The 23,882-nt window shown below is 40.9% G+C and overlaps 1 protein-coding gene and 1 long non-coding RNA gene across 2 annotated transcripts in view; one reads left to right on the top strand and one right to left on the bottom strand.

Annotated features, from left to right (window-relative positions):
* Positions 1-18,731, bottom strand: part of UBR4 (ubiquitin protein ligase E3 component n-recognin 4) — a 148,544-nt gene extending 129,813 nt beyond the window's left edge. The window contains 11 exon segments of the mRNA XM_078145648.1: positions 4,557-4,747; positions 4,842-4,901; positions 5,247-5,371; positions 7,471-7,595; positions 7,736-7,877; positions 8,016-8,118; positions 8,478-8,617; positions 8,729-8,858; positions 9,094-9,197; positions 10,200-10,297; positions 18,367-18,731. Of these exon segments, the coding sequence (XP_078001774.1) occupies positions 4,557-4,747; positions 4,842-4,901; positions 5,247-5,371; positions 7,471-7,595; positions 7,736-7,877; positions 8,016-8,118; positions 8,478-8,617; positions 8,729-8,858; positions 9,094-9,197; positions 10,200-10,297; positions 18,367-18,716 (1,568 nt within the window). The 5' untranslated portion in view covers positions 18,717-18,731.
* Positions 18,732-18,932: 201 nt separating this feature from the next.
* On the top strand, positions 18,933-23,485 carry LOC144454214 (uncharacterized). Its single transcript, XR_013482535.1, has 2 exons — positions 18,933-19,108; positions 21,572-23,485. It is a non-coding gene; the product is annotated as an uncharacterized LOC144454214 (long non-coding RNA).
* Positions 23,486-23,882: the final 397 nt, after the last annotated feature.

The raw sequence follows: 23,882 nt of genomic DNA, 5'->3' as shown, positions 1-23,882 counted from the left end.
ACAGGAAAGGTTACCAAGGGTTTTAGATATCAGAGGACTTTATTTCTGATCCTGAAGGTTAATGAGATGCTAAACTCAATGAGAATTTAAATGTCACACAATTAAAACCTATTTAGAGATTCATTTAATATTGGAAGAAATAAGGATAAAACTTTACTATAACATCCTTCAAGTCTAGCAGGAAGGCTAGCAGGAAGAAAAATTAATTTAGATTCATACATCACATTATATACTACAATAAATTTCTACTGGATCAAGGATATAAATATCTTTTTTAAATCATAAAAATATTTGGAAGAAAATGGAATTAAATATTTATCTTATCTGTGGAGATGAAATATTTATCTATCAAACAAATTAGAAAAATTATTAGAGGACTTAATTATTAAGTTTTTAATTACATAAGCAAAAAACCATTAACCAGAATTAAAAAGTAACAAATCGGCAGAAAATAGTTTTTAGTAAATATATCTGGTATGAATCTAACATACAGAATCTAAAAGGAATTGGTACAAATTTTTAAGAGTAATAGTACTCAATTTTAAACAGTCAAAGGATATAAGCAATTTATAAAAAGACACTGAAGCTATATGTGACCACATGAAATATATTCATATAAAGAGATTTTTTTAAAAAGAAGAAAAGGACTTATATTTACAAAAATACTTACAGCACCTCTTTTTGTGGTGGCAAAGAAATGGAAAGTGAGGGGATGCCTATCAATTGGGGAAATGGCTGAACAAATTATGGAATATGAAGGAGATAGAACGCTATTTTGTGCTATAAGAAATGATGAAGAGGATGGTTTCAGAGAAACCTGGGAAGACTTGGATGAACTGATGCAGACTGCAGTAAATGGAAACAAGAAAATAATCTAGACAGTAACAGCAATATTGTAAACATAATCAACTTTGAAAGACTGTGTAACTCTGATCAGTGCAATGACCAACCAGAATTCAAAAGGACTCATGACAGAATATAGCATCCAGCTCCAACTGGAGAACTGATAGATAGAGAGTACAGACTGAAGCAGATTTTCTTATCTTCCTTTTTTTGGACACAGCTAATGTGGGGAACGTTTTGCATAACTATACATAACTGTAACAAGTTTTGTATTTCTTGCCTTCTCAATGAGTGGAGAAGGGAGAGAAAAGTGAGAAAATTTGACACAAAAGATAAAAAAGAACTGAATTTTAAAAGTTCACAAATACAGAAATACAAATGACAACTTTGAGGTACCACTTTGCAACTATACAATTGGCAAAAGTAATTAAAGGCGACAAAATTCAATGTTTATAATACTGGAAACTGGAGAACCATCTGTTAATACAAGTAAAAGCAAAATAAAGGTCACATTTGCTTTGACTTAGGAACACAACTCCCCTCCCCAAGACTTGTTTGTTAAGTTAAAAAGAAAAAAAATCTATAAAAAACATCTGCATAATGAAAAACTAGTAGCAATTTTTATATGTCGAAAGTTTGGGAGAGAGTTTAGCAAATTGCTAAATCTTTAAGAGGATGTTATTAAAGATAAAGACTGAGGGGGACTGTTACTAGACCATTAAAAATGTCAAATATTAGGAATATAAGAAAATGTGGGAAAACATAAAATAACACAAAGAAAGCAGAAAAAGGACATACTTTTACAACTGTATAAAAAATGAAAAAGAGATCAGAAAATAATATAATAGTAAGCTTTTACTGCTAGTGATTTGCTGAAGTATATATTCTTTTTTCAAATATATTTACAAGAACCATTCCCAACGGACAGCTAAAAACAGCTTTTTAAAGAATACAAACTGTTCATAACTACTTGAAAAATGTTCAAAATTACTAATAATCAGAGAAATGAAAATTAAAATCCTGATGACATCTTATACTCATCAAGATAGGAAAAACACAAAAGATGTGAAAATTCATTATTGCCTGGGCTATAAGAAGATGGGGACAATTAATTCATTACCAGTAAAAGGGAAAATTGGTTCCATTGCTCTAGAAAAAAATTTGGAGTATGTTTCTACGTTTTGATCCAGAGATCTCCTCTACTGGGACCACAAAATCGTCTCTGTGAAGATGACGATCTACATATCTAGCCTATACATCTCTCCTACTGGGCATCTCAAACTTTTCTTCCTCTGTATCCCCAGCACTTTGACAGTGCCAGGCACATAACCAGCACTTAATAAATGCTTGTTGACACAAGTGGCTGAGGATTCATTTTGTGTATGGGTTGGACTACACAGTCCCTGAGGTCTCTTCAGAACTCTCAAATTTTGTAATTCTGTAATCCTAAAGAGGTTACTGTCAGCAAGAAAGACTCCATGTGTATAAAAGAATCATTTATACCAAAAAGCTCAAAATACAATAGGCACCCAATAATTGGAAATTAGTTGGAAAAAATTCTGGTTAACTACTATACTAAAGCATTACTTCACCGTGAGGAATGACAAATATGAGCAACTGGGGGAAATACTGCAGAAATCTGAAGAATCCTATGAAATGATGTGAAGAAAGAAGTATCCAAACACAACATATACAATGTCTACAGCAATGTAAATAGAGTCATTATGGAGAGAAGAAACACAATTCTGATTACACACAAGGGTTAATTTTAATATCAAACTACCAAAGTACACAATCCTTTCTATTAATAACTGATAAGCTGTTTTGCTGTTTTGTTGGGAAATGTACTTGGTGAGGGTGTTTGCTTTGGTGTTGGTTGGAAAATATTCATTATGTTAAAACTGGATGGTATCAGTAAGTTTATTTTTTAAATGTAGCATATAGCTATTTACATACAAATTGTATTTATTTAAATATTAATTTTACATACATTATCAAATTAGTTTAAAAGTGAATAAACTGATTTATTACTACTTAATTAACTAAAAATTATATTTAAATATTTGAGCCCTTTTCTTTGTTGTATAGTTATTGAAATTAAATTCACAATAAATCATTTTTTAACACAAAAACTCACTTCTATAAAGTTACTAATCTCAAAATCAAGAGGGAAAACTAGTAAATTCTACTGTTCAAATGAGAAACTACCCACTTTGTGTTGAAACTGTTCCTCCCTTTTAAGACAAATCCCTAACCACTCTGCCCTTACTCTTCTCAATGCCTAGAAATGATCAGCCCTTTAATTCCACATTCTACTTAGTTTTGGAAAGGTGTAGGCAAGGGTAAAAGGCCTAAGACAGGGGGAGAGAACTTCAGCCTCAAGGCCACAGGTTCCCCACCCCTGGCCTAGGATACACATCAAGGAGGTCAAAGACAGAAAGTTCTCATATTCACCAAAACATTATTAGTATTTTATGTGATAGCAAAGAATTTGAAACAAAGCATATGCCCACTGATTGGAGAAAGGTAAACATATTATGGCACATAAATAATGCAATATTACTATACCACAAGAAACGACAAATAGGAAGAATTCAGAAAAGTGCAGGCAGATTTATTTACATGAACTTATGTAGAACAAAGTGAGCAGAACCAGAAAAACGACACACACAATGACCACAATAATGTAAGTGCAAAGAACAAGAAACTAAACTGAATGTCACACAAATATTATGGCCAAACTTGGTTCAGGAAAAGAGATGAGAAAATGCACCTCCCCTCCCTTTTATGCAGAGGTAGAGGATTATGGGTATAGAATACTGAATTACTGTCAGGTGTGATTGGTGTGTTGGTCAGCTCTGCAAAACTGAGTTCAGTTTTTAAAAAATTCTTTACAAACATTGTTTATTGGGTACAGATTCATTCAGGAAAGGTATTGTAAAAATAAACGCTACTAATGCAATTTCTGAAAGAGAGAAAAAGACAGGGGAGAAAGAGAGAGAAAATGGGGGACAGGGGAGAAGGCCTTTTACAACCTGGAAGCCGAATCTCAAAATTTAACTTCTTCCCTTGCCATCAGTGCTGCTTTCTGTCCAGATTTCACTAAAATGTTGAAAGATGTTGTCATAATCAATTTTACTATAGGAAGTGGCGTCATTTTACTGGATTAGGCTTATAAAGGAAAAAACTTCACTCAAGCAAGGAATACTTGGTCATCACTCTATGCAATAACTTCAAACTAAAGAGGGAGGGAGAAAATGAAAAAGAAAAGTCATAGACTCTCCAAGGCAGAAAAGACCTAGGAATTCACATGGTTCAACCTGTTCTCTCTACATCTCTGAGAAGTAGCCCATAATTTGCTTAAAAGCCTCCAGGGATGAAGAAATCATTCTCTCTCCCCAACAACAGCATATTCCACTTTTGGAGGGATCTTGTTAGTAGGGAATCTTTCCTTACATTGGGCCAAAATTTCCCTCTTAGCAACATCCCCCACCCCAGCTCCTGGTTCTCTCACCTGTGACCAAGTCTCATCACTCCTTTCATACGACAGCCCTCAAAACAGCTGAAGAGAATAACAATTATACCCTGCTCCCCCTACCCAAATATTATCTTCTCCAGACAAAGTTTTGCAAATGTACTAAGGTTCTCATTGATGTCCTTTATCGATATAAAAGGAAAGGGGGAAAACAAACCAAAAGCCAGTAGTTACATACCCTTTCCCAGGTCCCAGTTTGGGAGAACCCACACCCTCCTTTGCACGAGCAATGATGTCTCGCACTCTGAGAGCAGCCAGTGGATCTTTCTCTTTTCCCTTATCAGCTAAGGCAGTCGGGCTGAGATTCAAGATGAGGAAGAGACTGTTCAGCAAACACCAGGCACCCAGCAGCTGGAAGTTCTGGTAGTGCTGGAGTGAAAGGCAAAGTACAAATGAGAATCTGAGGAAGAACAGACCTGAAGAGTAGCAAGGGATAAGCTGAGCTCAGAGATGGGCTTCCTACCTCACCGCCAGCTCGCCGGGAGCTACTGATGGCCTGCCCAATCATCTCATAGATTTCAAGCTGTTGGAAAACACACACATGAAATGTAAGTCAGCATAAACCATTTTGTAATAAAATGACTAATCCTGCCCACACCCCATCTATAAAGACTACTTGTCTCTTCTAAGGTGATATCTCAATTACAGAAAGACAATTTTTACCAGAGTCTACTGCCATGGCTAAGCCGTGTTTATAACTGCATAATTAAAGAAAGAAGGTAAAGCTCATTAGAAACAGTCTAGCCAGGTAAGGGCACTGTCCACTAAAGAGGTCCACTTTCCTCAGTACAACTCCTAAGGCCAACTTCACCAACCAAACCTCTGTCTCCTCCCGACCCTCTCCAGGGTCTAAGCACCCTTGGCTTACACATTTCTGGACAATGGTAGCAGCATCGTTTTCATAATCTTCTTCTTTGGAGCTTGTGGAGCCTGTCCGCACCTGCTGGGTGCTGCCCACATGAAGAATGGCCATACAGGTGGCCACACTCACACCTACAACAAGAGAAGCAGATTCCATGACTCCCTGTTAAGGGCCCACAGGCATCTACCTGTACTATATCATTGGGGTTCAAGAAACAGAACGGAAAACACAAGGACAGACCCAAACCCCACAACAAATGCTGAAGGTTTTAAAAAGCTCTCAAGCTGTGAGCAAGATAACAACAATACTGAAACCCACTCATCAAAACCAAATCTAAATTGTTCAAATTTCAGGGACAAACCACAATCCCAATTTCAAAACCTTCAACAAGGTAACCACAAAAGTCTCTGACCAACTTGATGTACCTCAAGAAAATTCAACAACAGTTAAAAATCAAGTCTGAGAGAGATCACTTTGACTCCTCCTTCTTGTCCTTTCTACCCTTGCAATATTCAAGCTCTGACTCTCATTCTCTCTCATGTAGACAACTACAACGATCTCTCTAACTCTGATACATCCCAGACCACGGGCGGAGATCCTGTGGTCTCAAGGGCACACGTGGCCCTCTAGGGCCTCAAGTGTGGCCCTTTGGCTGAATCCAAACTTCACAGAACAAATCCCCTTAATAAAAGGATGTGTTCTGTAAAACTTGGACTCAGTCAAAAGGCTACACCCACATGTGGCCACATGTAGCCTCAAAGACCCAGGTTCCCCACCCCTGTCTGAGACGTAACACTGATAGACTAATAATCCTAAAATACAATTCAGATCATGTCATTCCATTCCTTCAAAATCATTCAATGGCTTCCCTAGGAAACGGCCTAGAGAATAAAGTCCAAGTCCAAAATCCTCAGTGATCTGACCCCTACTTACTCTAGGCTTATGTCCCACTCCTCTCAGACACTGAAGCCAAATGGATATGTGGATTTCATAACACAACTAGGATTTTTCCACTGCCTTCACACTGAGTCAAGATCAAATGTCACCTCTTCCCTGAAGCCTTTTCCTTTGATTTCCCCTTCCCCTCTTCAATCCCTTCGGTCCATTTTAAAATTCTCACCTTCTGCCCTACTCTTACCTGTACACTTACCTAACATTCCCCTATTAAAGTATAAGCACCTTTGAGGGTAGGGACAGTTACTGATTCATCTTTGTATTTCTTCTCACAGCACCTAGCACTCAGCAAACAAGAACATAGTAGCTGGCTCAATAGATATCCGTTCAATGGTTGAACGAATAGGAATGAGCCAATTTTAACAATTCCTGGATAATCCAAAGCCAAGTTTCCAGACGTCTCTCCAATCAACTACTTTCAGAACCTAATCCCCAAGACACACCAAACCCACTTTAATGACCTTAAAACCAAAAACTGAATAATTCTATTAAACAAATAAACTGCAAGGCTCAGTATTAGGCAGGGAGAATATGAAGATGAGATAAGCTTATAATCTAATGAGGGAAACAAGAAAAGAGACCAAATATACGGCAAAATGTAACAAGTGTAAGAGAACAGATCAAACAAAGTGCTAGGACAAGTCAAAAAAAGGAAAGACTGCTTCCTGCTTCGGGGACAAGAGATGCAGGGAGGCAACGTGAAAAGGCAGAATCTGAATTGGAAGTTGTAGAGGAAAATACTTCAACAGGTGGAAATTTTGTTTTATGTTTGTTTTTTATATGATTATATGTTTCTTCGGGTTTGGGGAGGGGGACACACACACAAAAGCAGCTAGGGTTAGTGAAGATAGAGCTACGAAAAAATTCCGGATGAGAACAGGATGGTGAGCAGTCCAATTTTCCCAATACATAAATTATGTGATGGGATCGTATGAAACAAGGTTAGAAAGACTATACAGTATTTTTCCTAAATGAAAGGTAACCATAAGGTTACACTCAGGCCCCATATACTTTGAGGCATCAGGGCGAGGGCAAGGGAACAAAGATGTCATAGATGTAACAGAGAACATTTACAATAATAAGCACTGCTGTACATACGGCACTTCGTCAAGCACCACTGGTTTCCCTGTGGCAAAACAGAGATTGAGTTGTGGGAAACTGCCTGGACAGAAAATATCAGATAGTCTTTGTGGGAAAAGAAATCAGGCAACAATCAAAAATCAAGAAGACCTCAGGACTAAGAAGAAACTTAGAGCCAAGCCCAACAACTACTCACCTGCATACAGACAGCTGAGGCTGAGCACTGTCACATCTTGTAATCGAGCAGGGTTCAGGGGTTCCAAAACAGGGAGAGAAAGGGTATCCAATGCCATGGTTACATCAATGACTAACGAATGAAAACTATAAGACGAGAGAGAAGACAGGATAAGTCTAGCTAGCCCTTGCAATAGCTTCCCTTCTACAACCCCGAGGTCACAGTAACTAACAATGAAGGGTTAATTATAGCTCTCTTCTTGGACAAAACCTTTGAAACCTCTTACCCATTACGGACAGCGGTGGCATCGGCCACTGTCGCGGGCATAATGAAGAAGGAATTAGCCAACACAGCATCTTGGAACCGATTGATGTAGCGTAGGAAATATGGCAGGTTCAGACACACACGGAGCAGCTTCTCTGAGCCACCTGCAGCAATGATAAGACAGAGCTACCAACAAGACTCTCTGATTTCATCGCTTTTTATAGAGAGACACAGAGATACGGTTTGGCTTCTAGACAATTACTGGACCACAGCCTAGAGTGGCCTTTTGTGTTTCATCTTACCGAGCTCCTGTAGACTAGCCACATTCTGGGCTATAAACACATTCTTGGTTTTGATGGCAGAGGCTTGATCTGTTGAGGACTGGTCTTCATTTTCTCCTTCCACCTAAATGAAAGTGCAAAGTGACTGAGACTTCTTACAGTAGTAGCTGCCACAGCTTCTTCACTGCTTACTACCCTAGAAGGTGGAAATCAAACCACAGCCCAAAGGCCAGGAAAAAATAATAGGATAATAGATTTAGAGATGAAAGAAACCTTGGGAGTCATCTAGTCCAGCAGTTCCCCCACTTCCAACACTTCACTACTCCTAGGCTAACTCCAAAAATGCTATTCCAACTCTGTGGGCTGGAACATATAGAGGTTATTTATCCAGTGCAAGCAGCAATAAATACAGAATATATCAAAAGTTATTACCTTTTACTTACTAGATTAACATGTGATAGGGACAGGGCTAAAGAATCTCACCTGAATCACTGGCGTGAGGGGCGGTGTTGCTACGGCTCTAGGATTGAAGACTGAGGTCAACTGGTTCAGAAAGTTCATTTGTACTTCCTTTTGCCGAAGCTCGGGGCTGACCGGTGAAGCCAGCTCCTTCTGATCTTCCACTGCATTAGTTCAAAGGGAGGAAATGGGACAAAAATGATAGAGGCAAAGCAGCAAAAAATCTAGAAATGCCAGAAACCAAATGGGTAAATCCCCATAGGGCAAACACTTACCATCTGAGAGAGTCTTCACTGTCTGTGGGAGCTTGGCAGATTTCATCATTGCAGTGAAAGTAATGATTTCAGTTCGGTCCAGCCGGCTACAGCCAGTGCACAGGCCTTTGATAAGGAGAATCAAGTGTTTCTGGAGAGCAATCAAATTAAAAATGTGACTTTAGGTAGGTACAGCACAAAGCATTCTCACTGGCAAAGGCCTACAGGACCAAAATCAGGCTCATATTAATTAGTACAGACTGAACAATAATGCAAAGCCTCTCCACTAGCCTTTCCTTTTCCCATTTCTCTGACTACTCAGCAATCTCTTGCCAAATAAAAACAAGAAAACCTTCAGAAAGATGGCACACCATGCCACAGCTCACCTGGGATACAGCACACGCCTCGTCTGGATTCTCTAGGCGCAGGAGAGAGAATTCAATCAGAACTTTGCAGGCAGCTGCCACTGACTGAAGCTGATTTCGGGGAACTGAAAAAGCAACCAACTACTTATGTACAGGGAATTATGGCCCTCCTTTACCAACAAATTAAGCAATTAATAACAAGTTTTTGTTGAACCTCTACCTCACATCAACCACCTATAACCAAAGCTGACTTTGACCCACCGTCATTTAACACAGATAACATGTGTTGATACAGAGGTTCTCTCCTATTTGTTCAGTATGAAAGAAGGTACTCCTTTCCCTACATATCTATTTTTCCCAGGGGCTCTTGCTGTTTTCAATTTTCATCCATAAAGACAAAGGAACAGATGCCATCAGGACATGATGCTTACTACCAACAATTCCAGCCTCTTACCTGGAAGGATGCTGAGGGTTTATGAAGTTTCTCACTGTCTACCTGAATAACCTGCTAACTAAACAAGTCAATAAAGAATTCAGGTACTCATTTAATTAATACTGGTGCTTTTTTAGGGAGCAACATAAGAGATCAGAAGGATAAATTATTGAAATAGAACAAACATAAAATACAAATTTTATAATCAATTGGGTAAAAAGATAAGAAAATGGAGGCTGGAAGAAGTCATTTCATGTTGCAGGGCACATAAAGAAGTCAATTTCACTTTCAAATCACAACCACAGGATGGGATACTGCTTTGGTATTCTGGCTGTTAGCTCCAAAGCTATGGGTTATTGAGAAATGTACTCTTTCACAGACAGATGTATGAAACCTAATACAAAGGGCTTTGGCTACAGAGAGAAACTTAATGAACTGAGGACCTGGTGCTCAAGCCTCAGGGCATTTTCTGCTTCGGCTTGGGCGGCCTGGGTTAAAATGAATTTGTTCATTTCATTGTAGAGAGTGGTGAACATCATAGTTTGCTGTTGTCTCAACTCCTGGGAAGATGGCTTGGGAGTGTTGAAGCAAAGACACTTCATTAACCAACTCATGCCGTCAAACCTAATGGGAGAAACAACAATCCCTCTATTCACAAGCCAAGAACTGGGAGGGACAGCAGCTGGATACTTACTGAGGCTGCAGACCGTTGTGATGTAGTGCGTGGAAAGTGCGACAAAGGAGGAGTAGAAGGGCTCATACTGCTTGTCGTGGTGCAGGATTTCTAATTCACTGCAAAGACAACATGGCTAGTTGGCAATCTAGAATCTTGACTGCATCAATAGTATACGGTGAGCATTCATTCAATTAACAGCTTCAGCTGAAATATCTACTGTGTGCCACATCTTTCTCCACTACTCCAAGAGGAGGATCATCGTGGCAATTCTGGCCATCCCACCCACTCATCCCCTTAACCCCTTAGCTGGGGAACTCCTGCTTCTTTAAAGGACCTTTAAAGGATTACAAGCCCCCTGGCTAAGCTGTGAGGACCAACATAATCTAATATCCATGAAACAGAGCAGAATTTAAGCAATTAAAGAAGGTATTGAATACTCAGCAACTCAATGGAGCCACTAAACTTTGCTGCGAGTTTTGATTCTCTCAAGACAGAAGCATCCGTAAACAGAGAGAACTGGACCTGCACTGTCTACAGGCAACACCACAGCTGGCACCTCAATGTAGAGGATGCCAAGAGTAAAGTATCATACTTAGAGAGTCCCAATTCAGGGGATCCATCCTTTCAGAAGACCTTTAGCTGTTTGTCATTTTGGAATACTACAAGAAAGACTAATCAAGGACTGATTCCTTCTCTGACAGTCAAGCACCAAAACTGAACGCGTGGCCCCTACGTGTGAGGCTCTATGGTAGGCAGCGTTAGGGTATTTCCTCCTTTCTGGCTTCATCTCAAACAATGAAAACAAAAGAACAGAAACATCAAAAATTCTGAGCTGGGAGAGCCTTAGAAAGAACATTCAAAGATTCAAGATATCAATGCTGAACCTCACTTTATAAACCAAGTATGGTGGAGCACAAATGGCACTAATTTAAGAAGTCAGAAAATTTGGATTCAAGTCCTAGCTCAGACACAACCTTGGGTGAGTCACTTTACTTATCTGAGCCTCAGTTTCCTCATCTTTAAAATGAAAGGGTTAAATTAATTGATCTCTAAGGTCACTTCAAGCTCTGATATTCTGTTTCAGAAAACTAGTTCACAGAATTTTAGATCTTAGAATGTTTAGAGTTCTTCTCAAAGGGTTCTTAACCTGGGGTATAGAAACTTGAGGGTTTTTTAAATATATATTTAATAAATGTATTTCAATACAGTTAGTTTCCTTTGTTAATTCCAAGTACTTTATTTTGAGTAACTAACACCACGATTCTGAGAAGAGGTCCATAGGCTTTACCAATTGCCAAAAGGATCCACAAGACCCAAAAAGAAAAAAATTTTTTTTAAACTACTGTGTTCATTCCTTTTGTTTTCTCCAAGCTGAACACACAGCTACTCTCTTCCTTCTCTTCTAATTTGGGGCTTTCTTATTCAATATTCTAAGGTTGTCACAGCCCAGAATAACTTAATGTTCTAGTTCCAGCCCTGTCCCTTACTAGTTATCTTTCAATTGTGACACTATAGTACCAAGATATTAAAGACAAGAGAAAAGTGAGGAGAGGGGAGGTGAGAGAAACAAGGAACAAAGGCACGTTCTTCATTGTTTATGAACCACTGAACCTCACTTTCATCATTAGATGGGGAGAGTTAATTCCTGCCCTGTTATGAAGGCCAAATGAGACAGCATATGTAAAAGCACTACAAACACATCAAGCGTTATTATTACTTCATCAAGTATTTACATTTGTCCTTTGTGATCTGAAGGAACAGAGCAGGCAACACTAATAAAACTAATAGAAATTGTATGGAGCAAAGTGCTCACAGTCAGAGACATCTTCTTTTGGCTGTTAATCCTAACCTGAGGGCAAGGTTACTCCAACAGGCTGAAAAAAAGGTTTGGACTCATTTAGCCCAGATCAATTTTGCCACATTGTCATTTAGTGCTTACTTTACGTGGAGCATGTGTCAGGTGTGGACTGAGGCATGGATCCAGATGCTGACTCTAGCCCTATAGCTCAGTAACTAAAATGTGACAGCAAAAAACACAAGTACAGAGAAAAGATAAGAACGTAGTTGGACAAAACATGGGTACCAGCAGCACTTCTGAGTCACTCACTGTTCTGAGAGGAATCTGAGGTCTATGAGAAATAAGTCTTTGAAAGGGTTCTACAGGAGGAAGTATGTTAGTTAAGTCCACAGAAGATCACTCCAAGTACATGAGAGGTACTAAAGAGTGAAGAGAAACAGAGCAGGAGAACAAAGCAAGTAGCAAAAAAAACGGGGGGAAGGAAAAGGCAGAAAACATGAAATGAAAAAGTGAACAGAAGCAGATAAAGGCTGGGTCCCAATGGCGCGAGAATGTCTTCTCTCATTTTCCAAGTAATATTCCTGTTTGTTCAATCCTCTGAACACTCATTTCTCCTAACTTGCCGTAACAGCATCATCCAAGTCTGAAACCCAAATAAACCTGCTAAACGCAAGGCCAAGAATCATCTTCATGAAAAGATCCAATGCCTTATGTTTGAAAGTACTACACAGAGTAACAAGAGGAACAGCAGCTATTCAAATGATGGAGTATGATCGTAAAGATTAGGTCTAGGAAAGAGAACTGTTTTCCCTTTTTTTGGCAGGGAGGTACAAGGTAGAGAGGAATTTACTTTCATTCTCATCTCTCAAGCAACTTAATGCCTTCTATTTCTGATCTTTACTACTACTGATATTTTCTTTTTACATGGTTTCTCTTTTTAAAGTATAGCTATCCAACCCCTCTTCCCATTAGCCAATACATGTCAAAGGATAACAAAAGTCCTTTCCCATTTCTTTCTCGGCTATCAAAGACATGGTATCCCATATTTTTCCATGTGCAGAGTGGCATTTTTAAAAATGGTGACCTAGGAAATGAAAGCCTTTTCCAGATATCTTGTTTACCTTGGAATGAAAGGGGGAAGTCAATACTCAGTGAAGCTAAAGGACTTACCTAAAGTCATAAAGACTGGAATAAGATTTTGGTCATTTATCCGCACAATTAAATATCTCCCAGTGGTGGGAATCTGTTTCTATTTGTTAACCACCATGTTATGACACAAAGCAATTAACCTAGTAGAATGGCAGCCTTCCTTACTGCTTCTCTTTTTTCCAGAGAGATAAAGGCTGAATGAATAGTAATAGCAGATGTTTATATGAAGAGCTTTAAGGTTTACAAAGCACTCGATAGACATGATCTTATTTTAACCTCACAAGAAATGTGAAAAAAGTATTACAGGTATTATCATCTCCACTTTTCAGATGAAGAAAATGGTGACAGCTAGCCAACTGTCAAAGGCAATTTCAAACCCAGGCCTGACTGATTCCAAACTCAGCACTGTATCCACAACTCTCTATAGCCTCTAATTTGTCTGTTTTTGAGAAATGGATGCCTAAGGACTTTCTGGCAGGGGCATAATTTGACAAATACCTTTATATTACATAAAGGGGAAGTCTATAACCAAGAAGTTCAGAGACAACACAGGAAACACTGATTCAGGGAAAAGTTGGTAAATCCAGTATATGAGGATAAGAGTTCTTCTCCAAAGACAACTATGCTTAGAGTAATTTGCAGCATACTAAAAAAAAAAAAATCCACTATGTGACAGTTTCTTTAAAAAGCCAGTCCTCATCATTTAAGCTAATCAATCACACATAGCATTAGTGCTAGATTGAACCAATTCTGGCTATGATACATTTGTTCCTTAGCTTGGAAAGGTGATAGTGTTTAAATAGCTTGCAGTTTTAAGGCCATGTATGATACATGCAAGTCTCAGAAAGTTAGAAAGAATAAGCCCATCAAAAAACAGAACCAGATTTCTAATTATTTTTATATTCTGACACTTTTGAGCATGGAGCACCAATTTATATATGCTAATCTATTCTTCCTTCGTTTCAGCAAGTGTCTAATTACAAATTCTCAATGGATTCTCAATAAGCAGAGTCTGGACCTTGTAACTGTCCATCCACTTCATCAGAATGGAAGGTAACTATCATCTAAAAGAGAACAAAGGGTGGATCACAATGCCTGGAAATCTCCTCTTTCATATGTCATCACCCCTGAGAGTCATGAGGAACTGACTTAATGAAGCTTCAGAATGCCAGAGTAGGAGGTGAAAGCCAGTAGAAGAGAGCCAGGACAGCCAAAAAAAAAAAAGTAGTAGAAAGTATAGCAGCAGGAAAAGAGGACATTAGGGAAAGGGAAGAAAAACACGGCTAGAGTAAAGTGGACTGGAGCTTAGGGACCCACAGAAGAAGGAATGGCAAAATAAAAGAAGGAAAGCAAAAAAGATCTGGCCATAAATATAGGAAACTGAATAATCCACCCATCAAATACAACATTTAGCCCATTTTACATACAGTAATAAGAAGAACATTGCTCTTTAAGTCAGGAGGCCTGGGTTCAAGTTCTGGCTATGACTTACTATCAAATCACAGTGATCACAGATTAAAGTGGAACAGCCTTTGGGGATCATCTAGTCCAACTGTCTCATTTTTCAGATGAAAGTACTGAGGCTTTGAGAAGGAACTTCCCAGGGTCTCACTGTTAATACATGGAAAAACAAGGATTTGAACCAGCTTCTTTGACTCCAGAAACTGATTCTATTAAACTACCACTTAGCAATTTATATTCCCATAGAGCACTAGATCAATGAGCTAAGCAGTCTATGTACCATGTCCTAAGTATTTGTCCTTGTAGTATAACAGCATTAGAATGAAGAATTCATAGAAAAGTTATACTCTCAACATCTTCATCCTTTAAAAGTCCACCTGGAATTCTAAGGAAGACACAATAGTGCACACATATTCAAATCTAAGCTGCACAATCTTGCCCAGTGATTCAATGGGATTCAGCTTTTTCAATAAGGGCGTGTAGTCAAATGCCTATCAGTTGAGAACTGCTTTTAAAACAGTGAAGTCTTATAAGAAATTCTTCTGTGCGAGCACATTCAAATCTCAATTACATAAGCTATCAGGTGGAGCAGGAAGAAACCCTTATCATTTTGCCTACTATCTGCTCTGCTATACTTGACTTCAGCATATGCTCCAGATTTTTTTGTTGTTGTTGTCGAGTTGTTTCATTTGTGTCTGACTCTTTGTGACCCCATTTGGGGTTTTCTTGCAAAGATACTGGAGTATTTTGCTACTTCCTTGTCCAATTCATTTTACAGATGAGAAAACCGAGGCAAACAGGATTAAGTGACTTGCCCAAGGTCACACAGCTATCTGAGGCCAGATATGAAGTTATGAACATAAAACTTCCTAACTCTAGGCCCAGTATTCTATCTACTGCACCACCGAATTGCCCATATTCACTGAATTAGATCATCTAATTTTTTCATTTAATAGTCCTATCGCTGGTTTTTGGGCAACGTATAAACAAATAACTGTTATTCTGCTTTCACAGAATGATAACACTGTCCATGCTCATATAGAGAGCCTTGAGACCCTTGAGACAACTGGCCCAACTTCCTCATTTTCCAGAAAAGGAAACCAAGACCCAGAAAGTTGAACTGATCTGCATATGTCAGTTAAGTACCTGAAAGCAAATCTACAGAGGAAGAGGAAAGAGCCCTGGACTAGGACTGTGGAGGTCAGATTTCAAGTCCTAACTCTGCTTGACAACTTTGTGCCCTTGCGGAAATCACCGAACTACTGTAAACCTCAGTTTTCTCATCAGTTAAGGGGGTTGGACAGGAGGAAGGCACTTTAAGGCCCCTTCTAGCTGTAAAATTCAATGATTCTAATGCCAAATGTTATTGACTGCAACTCAATTCAAGTAACACAATGGGAAAAACTCAGGGAAAATAAAAATATCACTTATCTAAAAGTTTTTTAAAAGGAGAGTATATAATTTGAGGATAAGAACTTTGATATGTCTCCATCTTTAGAATATTTTTGGTTTGATAACAAAATAGGAAAAATAATCTGAAGGATTTATTTGTGAAGCAGGATTTGATATATGCCAACCAGGCATAAAAACAAACACTGTCAGGCTGTGAGCCTTGCTGAAGTAACAACTACTTATTTCTAACTTTTTGCAAGACTTTCTCATTTTTTTTACTTTGCTCTAAGATACAGTGACCCAGTTAGCAGCAAAGTAGAAAGTAGTATAAAGTTTTGGTTGGGAAAAACAGAATTAAGGTCATCTCTTATAGAGACTAACATAAAGGATGATTTTTCATTACATTTATGCAAGTCTGATCTGCTGGCAAGATGAGAAGGCAGGAACTCTAGTATAACATCTCTTTGTAAATGAACAGCTCCTACAACCTGAGGATGGTAGTGTCTCCATGATAAGAAAAACTGATGTTAAAACAAGATTTAGAGAAAGTCAGAGTTAGAAAGAAACTAATATCCTTGTTTTACAGATAAGAGTAGTGCCCACTAGGGTAGGCCTGGAGACAGGAGGCCTAGCTTAATATTTTGGCTCTGACAGTATCACCCTATGGAAAGTAACCTAAATGCCCTAGATTTTAAAATAAGGTACTGATTGAATAGGTCTAAAACCTAGGTCTCCTGAAATGCCTTACTATTCTTAACTCCCTGCACCCTACAGTATAGAGAAACTCTCACATCTCTGATATTCCTCCATCACCTGCTCTCCCCTCTTCAAGATCTTCTGGCACATGCTAACCAAGCTGCTTGTAAAATGATTTGAAGACATATATTTTACATACAAAAAAGAACTCTTCACCATGGAAAAAATGCCAACTTCTTGGTCAAAGAGTAGAAGCTTTCTGACCCCTGGCTTTAGGTGACTTTAGACAGGGAAATCTTAAGTTTATGGAAAGGAAGAGAGAATGATCAGTGTTGTGTTGTAGCTTAAACCCCACAAAGGCACAAGTTACTATGATTATATTTCCACTGGGGGGCTGTTAGTTGTTAAATTATTTGGTCGGCTCTTGATGTGAACCTCAGACTTCCTCAGGCCCCTATTCTTGGGAGAGGGGAAGGGATGCCCCAGGAATGAAATCTCATTATAACAGCAAAGGTTTTAGAACTAGAAGGGCCCTGTTACAGATGAGGAAAATGAGGCCCGAAGGCAAAACAACTTGCCCAGTATCACAAAAATCATAAAATAACAGAGCTTGGATTCCAACCCAGGTCCTCCAACTCCAAATTTATTCTTCTTTGCACTACCCATCCTATTCACATAGAAATCAAACTCTAAATGTCGTCATGCTGCTACATCTTACAACCTCCTCATTTCACAGAGGTGTTAATCAAGGTCCAGAATGATGTAGTCACTTAATTCTGACTCGAATCCTTACCAGCTAGAGTGATCCTGAGCAAGTCACTGAAGACCATGAGCTTCAGCTTCCCTCATCTATTAAATGAAGTAATATTTGTTCTACTTATCTCAAAGGGCAGCTATGAGGAAACCAACCACTCTGTAATCCTTAAGGTAAAGTATAAATGTGAGCTGTCATTACTGCCCAAGGTCACGCCACAGAGGAGGGAATTTTGACTTGCCATCATACCCAGTCCTACGGCATCCTCCCAAAGGGCAGCCTGAGATCTAAGGACCACAGATTTAGGAGTTGGAAAGGGCCTTTGGGCTATCTAGTCCTACCTCCTCGTTTTAGGGATAAGGAAGCTTAGGTTTAAAGAGGTCAAAAGCTGGCCCAAGGTCACACGAATAGTTAAGTGGCAGAGGCAGGATTTGATTCCAGATCCCCTGATTCCAAAGCTGATGTCCTGTCCACTGCAGCCCGATGATCCTCCTCAAGTTTCACTGTCACACCTTCAAGATACCATAAGTATATGTATAAGGGAGGGGGTGGGGGAAGCATCTTTCACACACTGTCAAAGCTAGAAGGAACCTCGGGCATCCTTTAGCCCAACTTCCTCCTTTTATAAAGGAGGAAACTCAGGCTCGGGAGGGGAAGTGACTTGCCCAAGGTCACACTGTGAGTCAGTGGCAGAGGCTGGATTCAAATCCGAGCCTCCGGACGCCGAACCCAGCGTTGTTACCACTCCTCCGACTCCAAGACGTGCCTCTCGAGGGGAAACTGAGGCACGAGCTCCTCGGCCAAGGTCCCCGGGCCGGGGAGGGCGGATCCGGTCCAGGAGGGAGGAGGAGGGGGTCGGAGGGGCGGCGGCCGGAATGATGCAGCAGAATCTCCCCCCTCCCCCCCCCCGGCTCCCGGTCCCCGCCCGGTACTACCTCTCGATGACTGAGGCCACCAGCTGCGGCAGCTCCTTCATCTCGAAGGCGGAGTAGGAGGCGGAGAGCAGAGGCCGGACCGCCACCTCCCAGCCCGGGGCCGCGGCTGAGGCCGGAGCCGGGGCCGGGGCCGAGGTCGGCGGGGCTGGGGCTGGAGCAGGGGTAGGGGCAGGGGCTGGGGCCGGGGTCGGGGTCGTGGCCGGGGCCGGGGCCGGGGCCGGGGCCGGAGTCGGGGCCGGGGCGGGCGCCGGAGCAGCAGGAGCCGCCCCCGCCGCCGCCATGGCCGCCGTGCCCGCCGCCGCCACCACGGCCGCCGCCACCACAGCGTCTTCCCCGCCGCTCGTCGCCATCTTCCCTCTCACGACTGCGCCTCCTCCGGGGGCTTGCCACCGGCCCAGCACCGCCTCCCGGGAGGGGGCGGAAGTGACGTACGTCTCCGCGTCAGCCGGCGCGACGCGACCCGACGTGAGCAGTGAGCCGAAGACGCCCAAGGGACGAAAAGACAGGCCTCTTTCCGGACCTCAACGATTGGCGAACGGCTCCGGAGGTGCCTGCGCCTGCGCAGAACGCTTCGAACGGCGCCCTCGGGCGGAGGTTTTTTATTTGGGAATCTCGCACTGCCTACTGCGCCTGCGCAGTTCCCGGAGCCTCCGGCGACCCCTGAGTATGGGGAGGTCCCTTGGTATAAGTAGTCCGACGGTCGCGTCCTGGCTGTCGCGACTTGAGGAATGTCGGCGACAGGGTGAGTATGGGACGGAGGAAACCCGGAGGCTGTGAGGCCCCTGGAGCCGAGACAACAGGCCCAGAGAGAGTAAGGGACTTGCCGAGGTCCCGCAGCGAGCGTGCGGCCCCAGGGCCGAGGCCAGGCCGCGACCTCCCTTCTCCTTGCGTCCCCCCTCCTGGCCCGGCACCCGAGCCAAGGGACCCCCCCGGGACACTCGGCAGCTGAGGCAGGGCCTGGACAGCGGCCGTCCACCCCTTGGCCCCAGCGTTCCCCCCCCCCAGGCAACGAATGTTTCTTTCCCTGTAGTTAGTGGGTCCTTCGGTCAGTAAGCACCTACTACGTGCGGGGCACTGAGCTAAGCGAGGGAGATACAAAGGAAGATAAGACAGTGGCCGCACCGGAGGAGCTCTCACGTAGGTATATATATATGCACACGCATATATATATATATACACACACACCCAGAGATACATCTTTATACACAGTATGTAGACAGATAGCCAGCGGTGGTGAACTGGAGGTAATTAGCACCAGCATTAGGGGAATCGGGAAAAGCTTAGTGAACGTGTATCATCTTTACAGGGATTCCCCAGGACAAAATTGTGGGAAGCCAAGAGAGCTCTGCATTCCCTCTTTCCTTTTCCTCCTTGAAATCTGCTTCAGCCTGCTTGGTAGACTTGGGAGCAAGACTCCTGTGTTGCCATGAAGAGGTAAAGAGTAGGGAGCTGCCAAGTTTAGGGTAATAATTTATGATCCTGAACTGCCAAGTGGTGCAGACTGCTGTGGCCAATATTAGAGGCTTCCTGTGGAGGTGAAGACTAGGGGAAGAAGAACCTGAGGAAAAAGCTGGCCCAGTTCAGGTCAATAAAGCAAACATTTATTAAATGCTAAATGTTGGGCTACAAGAGTTTAAAAAAAACAAGCAAACAAAAACCAGCCCCTGCCCCCAGTAAAGAGGAATTAGGGTGAACACAGATAAAGTACACGTGAAGTGTTTTCTTGGGAGAAGATACTAGCAAATAAGGTGATCAGGAGAAAAGCCTTATGGACGAGGTAGTACTAGAGCTGAGCTTTTAGTCATTGTATCAATAAGCATTTATTAAAAGCCTGTTGCGTGCCAGGCACTATGCTAAGTAAGCTCTGGGGATACAAAAGGCAAGCAGTGGGATGCTAGGGATTCTAAAAGGTAAAAATGTGGAGTGAATGAACTCCCTAGTGGAGAGCTTGTCCAAAAATCTGGAGGGAAATGGAATGTCACATAAAGGAAACCTCACCCACACCAGTTTATGGAGGCTAAACAGTTTGGAGCCTCATTGTGAAGAGCTTTAAAAGCCAAGCAAGAACTTACTTTAATCTGAGGGGCAGGAGGCTGCCACTAGAGCTTCTACAGCAAGGGGATGACATAATCAGACTTGTGTTTTAGTAATATCAATTTGGCAACTGTATAATAGATGATTTAGAACGGAGAGAGGCTGGAGGCAGGCATTCAGGAAGCTGTTGCAGTAGTCCAAGCCGGGAAAAAATGAAAATCTGAAGCCATATGAAAAAATGTTTGAAATTACTAATAATTAAAGAAATGCAAATTAAAACAACTCTGGAGTACCACTTCACACCCATCAGAATGGCAAGACTGACCAAAAAAAGAGAAAGTGACAAATGATGGAGAGGCTGTGGGAAAACAGGCATATTGATGCCGTGTTAATGACACTATGAACTGGTCTGACATTTCTGGAAAGCAATGGAAACCCTTTGACTTAACAATACTGCTACTAGGTCTGTACCCCCAAAGAAATCAAATAAAGAGGAAAAGGGCCATATGTACAAAAATATTTATTGCAGCTTTTTGTGATAGAAAAAAATTAGAAACTGATGGGGGAGGGGGAGTGAGTACCTATCAATTGAGGAATGGTTAAACAAGTTTTGGTAAGTTTTTGTGATGGAATACTGTTGTGCTTTAAGAAATGATGAAGGGCTGGACAGGTAAGTGATGCAGTGGATAGAGCTCACATTCCCAAAGAATTCATAATGAAGCATGCTAAATCTTCCGGAGAGAGAGGGTTGAGGGAGTACAAATTGTGGTAATTTCTTTTTTTTTTGGGGGGGGGGACAGGGACATAGTTAATGTGGGAATTTGTTTTGCTTAGCGATACACATTTGTAAGGAGTTTTGTTTTTGTTTTTGCTTTTTGCTTTCTCAGTGGGTAGGAAAAGGAAAGTCAGGGGAGGGAGAGAATTTGGAACTGAAAATAAAAGAAATTTGAATTTTAAAAAAAACCATATAGGAACTTTAGGAAGAAAGGCATGCTTAAGAAGAAACCCAGTTCCAGAAAATGGAACCAAAGCCATAGAAGTCATAAATGCTAGAGACTATCAGCAATTGTGAATCAGTGGATTATGACCAGTTGTTAGGAGTAAATAAGTATGAAAATTGCCCTTCATTTGAAAGGGCGGAACCAACACAACAGAATCTGATTTCTACTAGCTGCAGGACCTCTTGATTATGGGCCACAGAACCCAAACAAGAGACCACTTCACCTGTACTCGAAGCCAGAAAACGACATAGAACCTGCTGAGAAAGAGAACCGCTTGGAAAAGTAAAGACTCGGAATGAGATCCTAGCAGCCTATGGGGGAATGCTGTTAGCAAGGCACAGCCAACAAGGCAGATCTTTCCTGTGCTAAAGGCTTAGTCTGGATGGACCACCATGCTGGATTCCAGGAAACCGGCCAGACACAAGTCACCGGAGATCCCTAAAACAGGGAGCCTCAAGTCGTCATCATTTCCTTATGGGCCCCTTCCACCTGGACAAGAACCATCTATCCACGCTTGGGATATGCCAGAGTGAGCCTGAAGTTTCCTATGGAAATTCTTGGCTTCAAGAAGGTTACCAAGGCCTTGGTATATTCAAACCCAACATCCATCTCTAGAGTGTCAGCATTGATTGGACCCAATTCCATTTTATTCAGGGCATCAGTGGGAGACTTCAAGCACCAAGCTGGGACTTCGTACCTGAATATCTTAACCATCTATACAGCTTGTGCATTAAAAAATTAAAGAATCAGTTGAAGGAATTCAGCTGGAGAAGAGGCATGTTCTTATGACTAGTATCTATCTCATAGAATGTATTTTACTCTTAAACTTTCAGTGAGTGAATTATATGTAATTGGTCTCCTGTGCACAAACTGGAGTTTTTTATTTTGAAGTGAGCTGTCACTTCTGGGAAATTTCTAACAGAACAAACTTAAATATCCATCATAGGATCATATCATGATAGATATAGAGCTGAAGGAACCCTGAAAGTCTTTTAGTATAACACTCCCCCATTTTATAGATGAAGAAACTGAGGCTTAGAGGTATTAAGTGATTTACCCAAGGTCATACAGGTAGTAAATATCAGCATTGGAATTCGGACCCAGGTCCTCTGACTCCAGAGTTCTAAAAATGGAGGATGTGCTTTTTTAAAAATTATTTTATTTTTAGTTTTCAGCATTCACCTCCATAAGCTTTTGAGTTTTAAATTTTCTCCCCCTCCCTCCCTACTTCCCTCTCCCAAGACAATCTGATATAGGCTCCACATATACATTCCTATTAAACATATTTTCACATTAGTCATGTAAAGAAAAATTAGAATCAATAGGAGGAACCATAAGAAAGAAGAAACAAAACGGGGGGGGGGAAGCAAATAGTATGCTTTGATCTGCATTCCAACTCCATAGTTCTTTCTCTGGATGTAGAGAGCGTTTTCCATCATGAGACTTTTGGAGATGTCTTAGATCCTTGCATTGCTGAGAAGAGCTAAGTCTATCAAAGTCAGTCATCTCACAATGTTGCTGTTACTGTGTACGGTGTTCTCCTGGTTCTGCTCACTTCACTCAGTATCAGTCAATATGAGTCTTTCTAGGTTTTTCTGAAGTCAGCCTGTTCATCATTTCTTACAGCACAGCAGTATTTCATTACATTTATATACCACAACTTGTACAGCCATTCCTAATTGATGGGCATCCCCTCAATTTCCAATTCTTTGCTACCACAGAAAGAGCTGCTATAAATATTTTTGTACATTTGGGTCCTTTCCCAAGGATGTGCTTCTTAATGACCTTAAAGAGACATATAACTTCCAAGTAAGTTAGTAATACAAATATTTTTTAAATGTTTTTGGTCATTTAATAATTTTTATTACAAATGATACCATCATGTATAAGTAAACAGAACACGGGAATAAATTCTGAATAAAACAATAGAATCTGTTTTTTATATTTTGTATTAAAATTTACATTTTATATTTGTGTTAAAATAATCTCCATTTGAAATAGCAGTTTAATTGCCTTTTCTGACCTATGTACTTATTTTTCATGATTATCATCAACAATATTAAATATCAATACAATAAATTAAACTTGCTTTGCAGATCTTTTTTTAAACATTATATTCAATTTCCAGTGTGGAACAACAACAGTCTACTGGCCTGTGTTTTGACCATTGCTAAATTTGACACTGCCTGCAGTCACATGGAAGTAGAGCAGAGCTTGAGACTCCAGCCAGATAGGATGTCAACAACTTATGTAAACCTTGTTTCGTTGAACCCTCTGGTTTTTCTCTGATCGCTGCCAACCAGGCTAGATAACTGATGAAAGTCTGGGAGAAGCGAAAAAAGCCAAAATACAAGAGAGTAAACCTGCAGGACTCAAATTTATTGCCCACAAGGCAGCTAGTGTTGAGGCGACATAAGTTGGAGCATTGTAACTGATTCCACACATAAACAAATGAATAAGTAAAAAAGTGTTTATTAAGTG

This window comes from Phascolarctos cinereus, unplaced genomic scaffold (genome assembly GCF_003287225.1).
Source record: "Phascolarctos cinereus isolate Bilbo 61053 unplaced genomic scaffold, phaCin_HiC Scaffold_726;HRSCAF=1367, whole genome shotgun sequence".
NCBI classification, from domain to species: Eukaryota; Metazoa; Chordata; class Mammalia; order Diprotodontia; family Phascolarctidae; genus Phascolarctos; species Phascolarctos cinereus.
The sequence above is the reverse complement of the archived record's forward strand: the minus strand, read 5'-3'. Positions and strand labels throughout refer to the sequence as shown.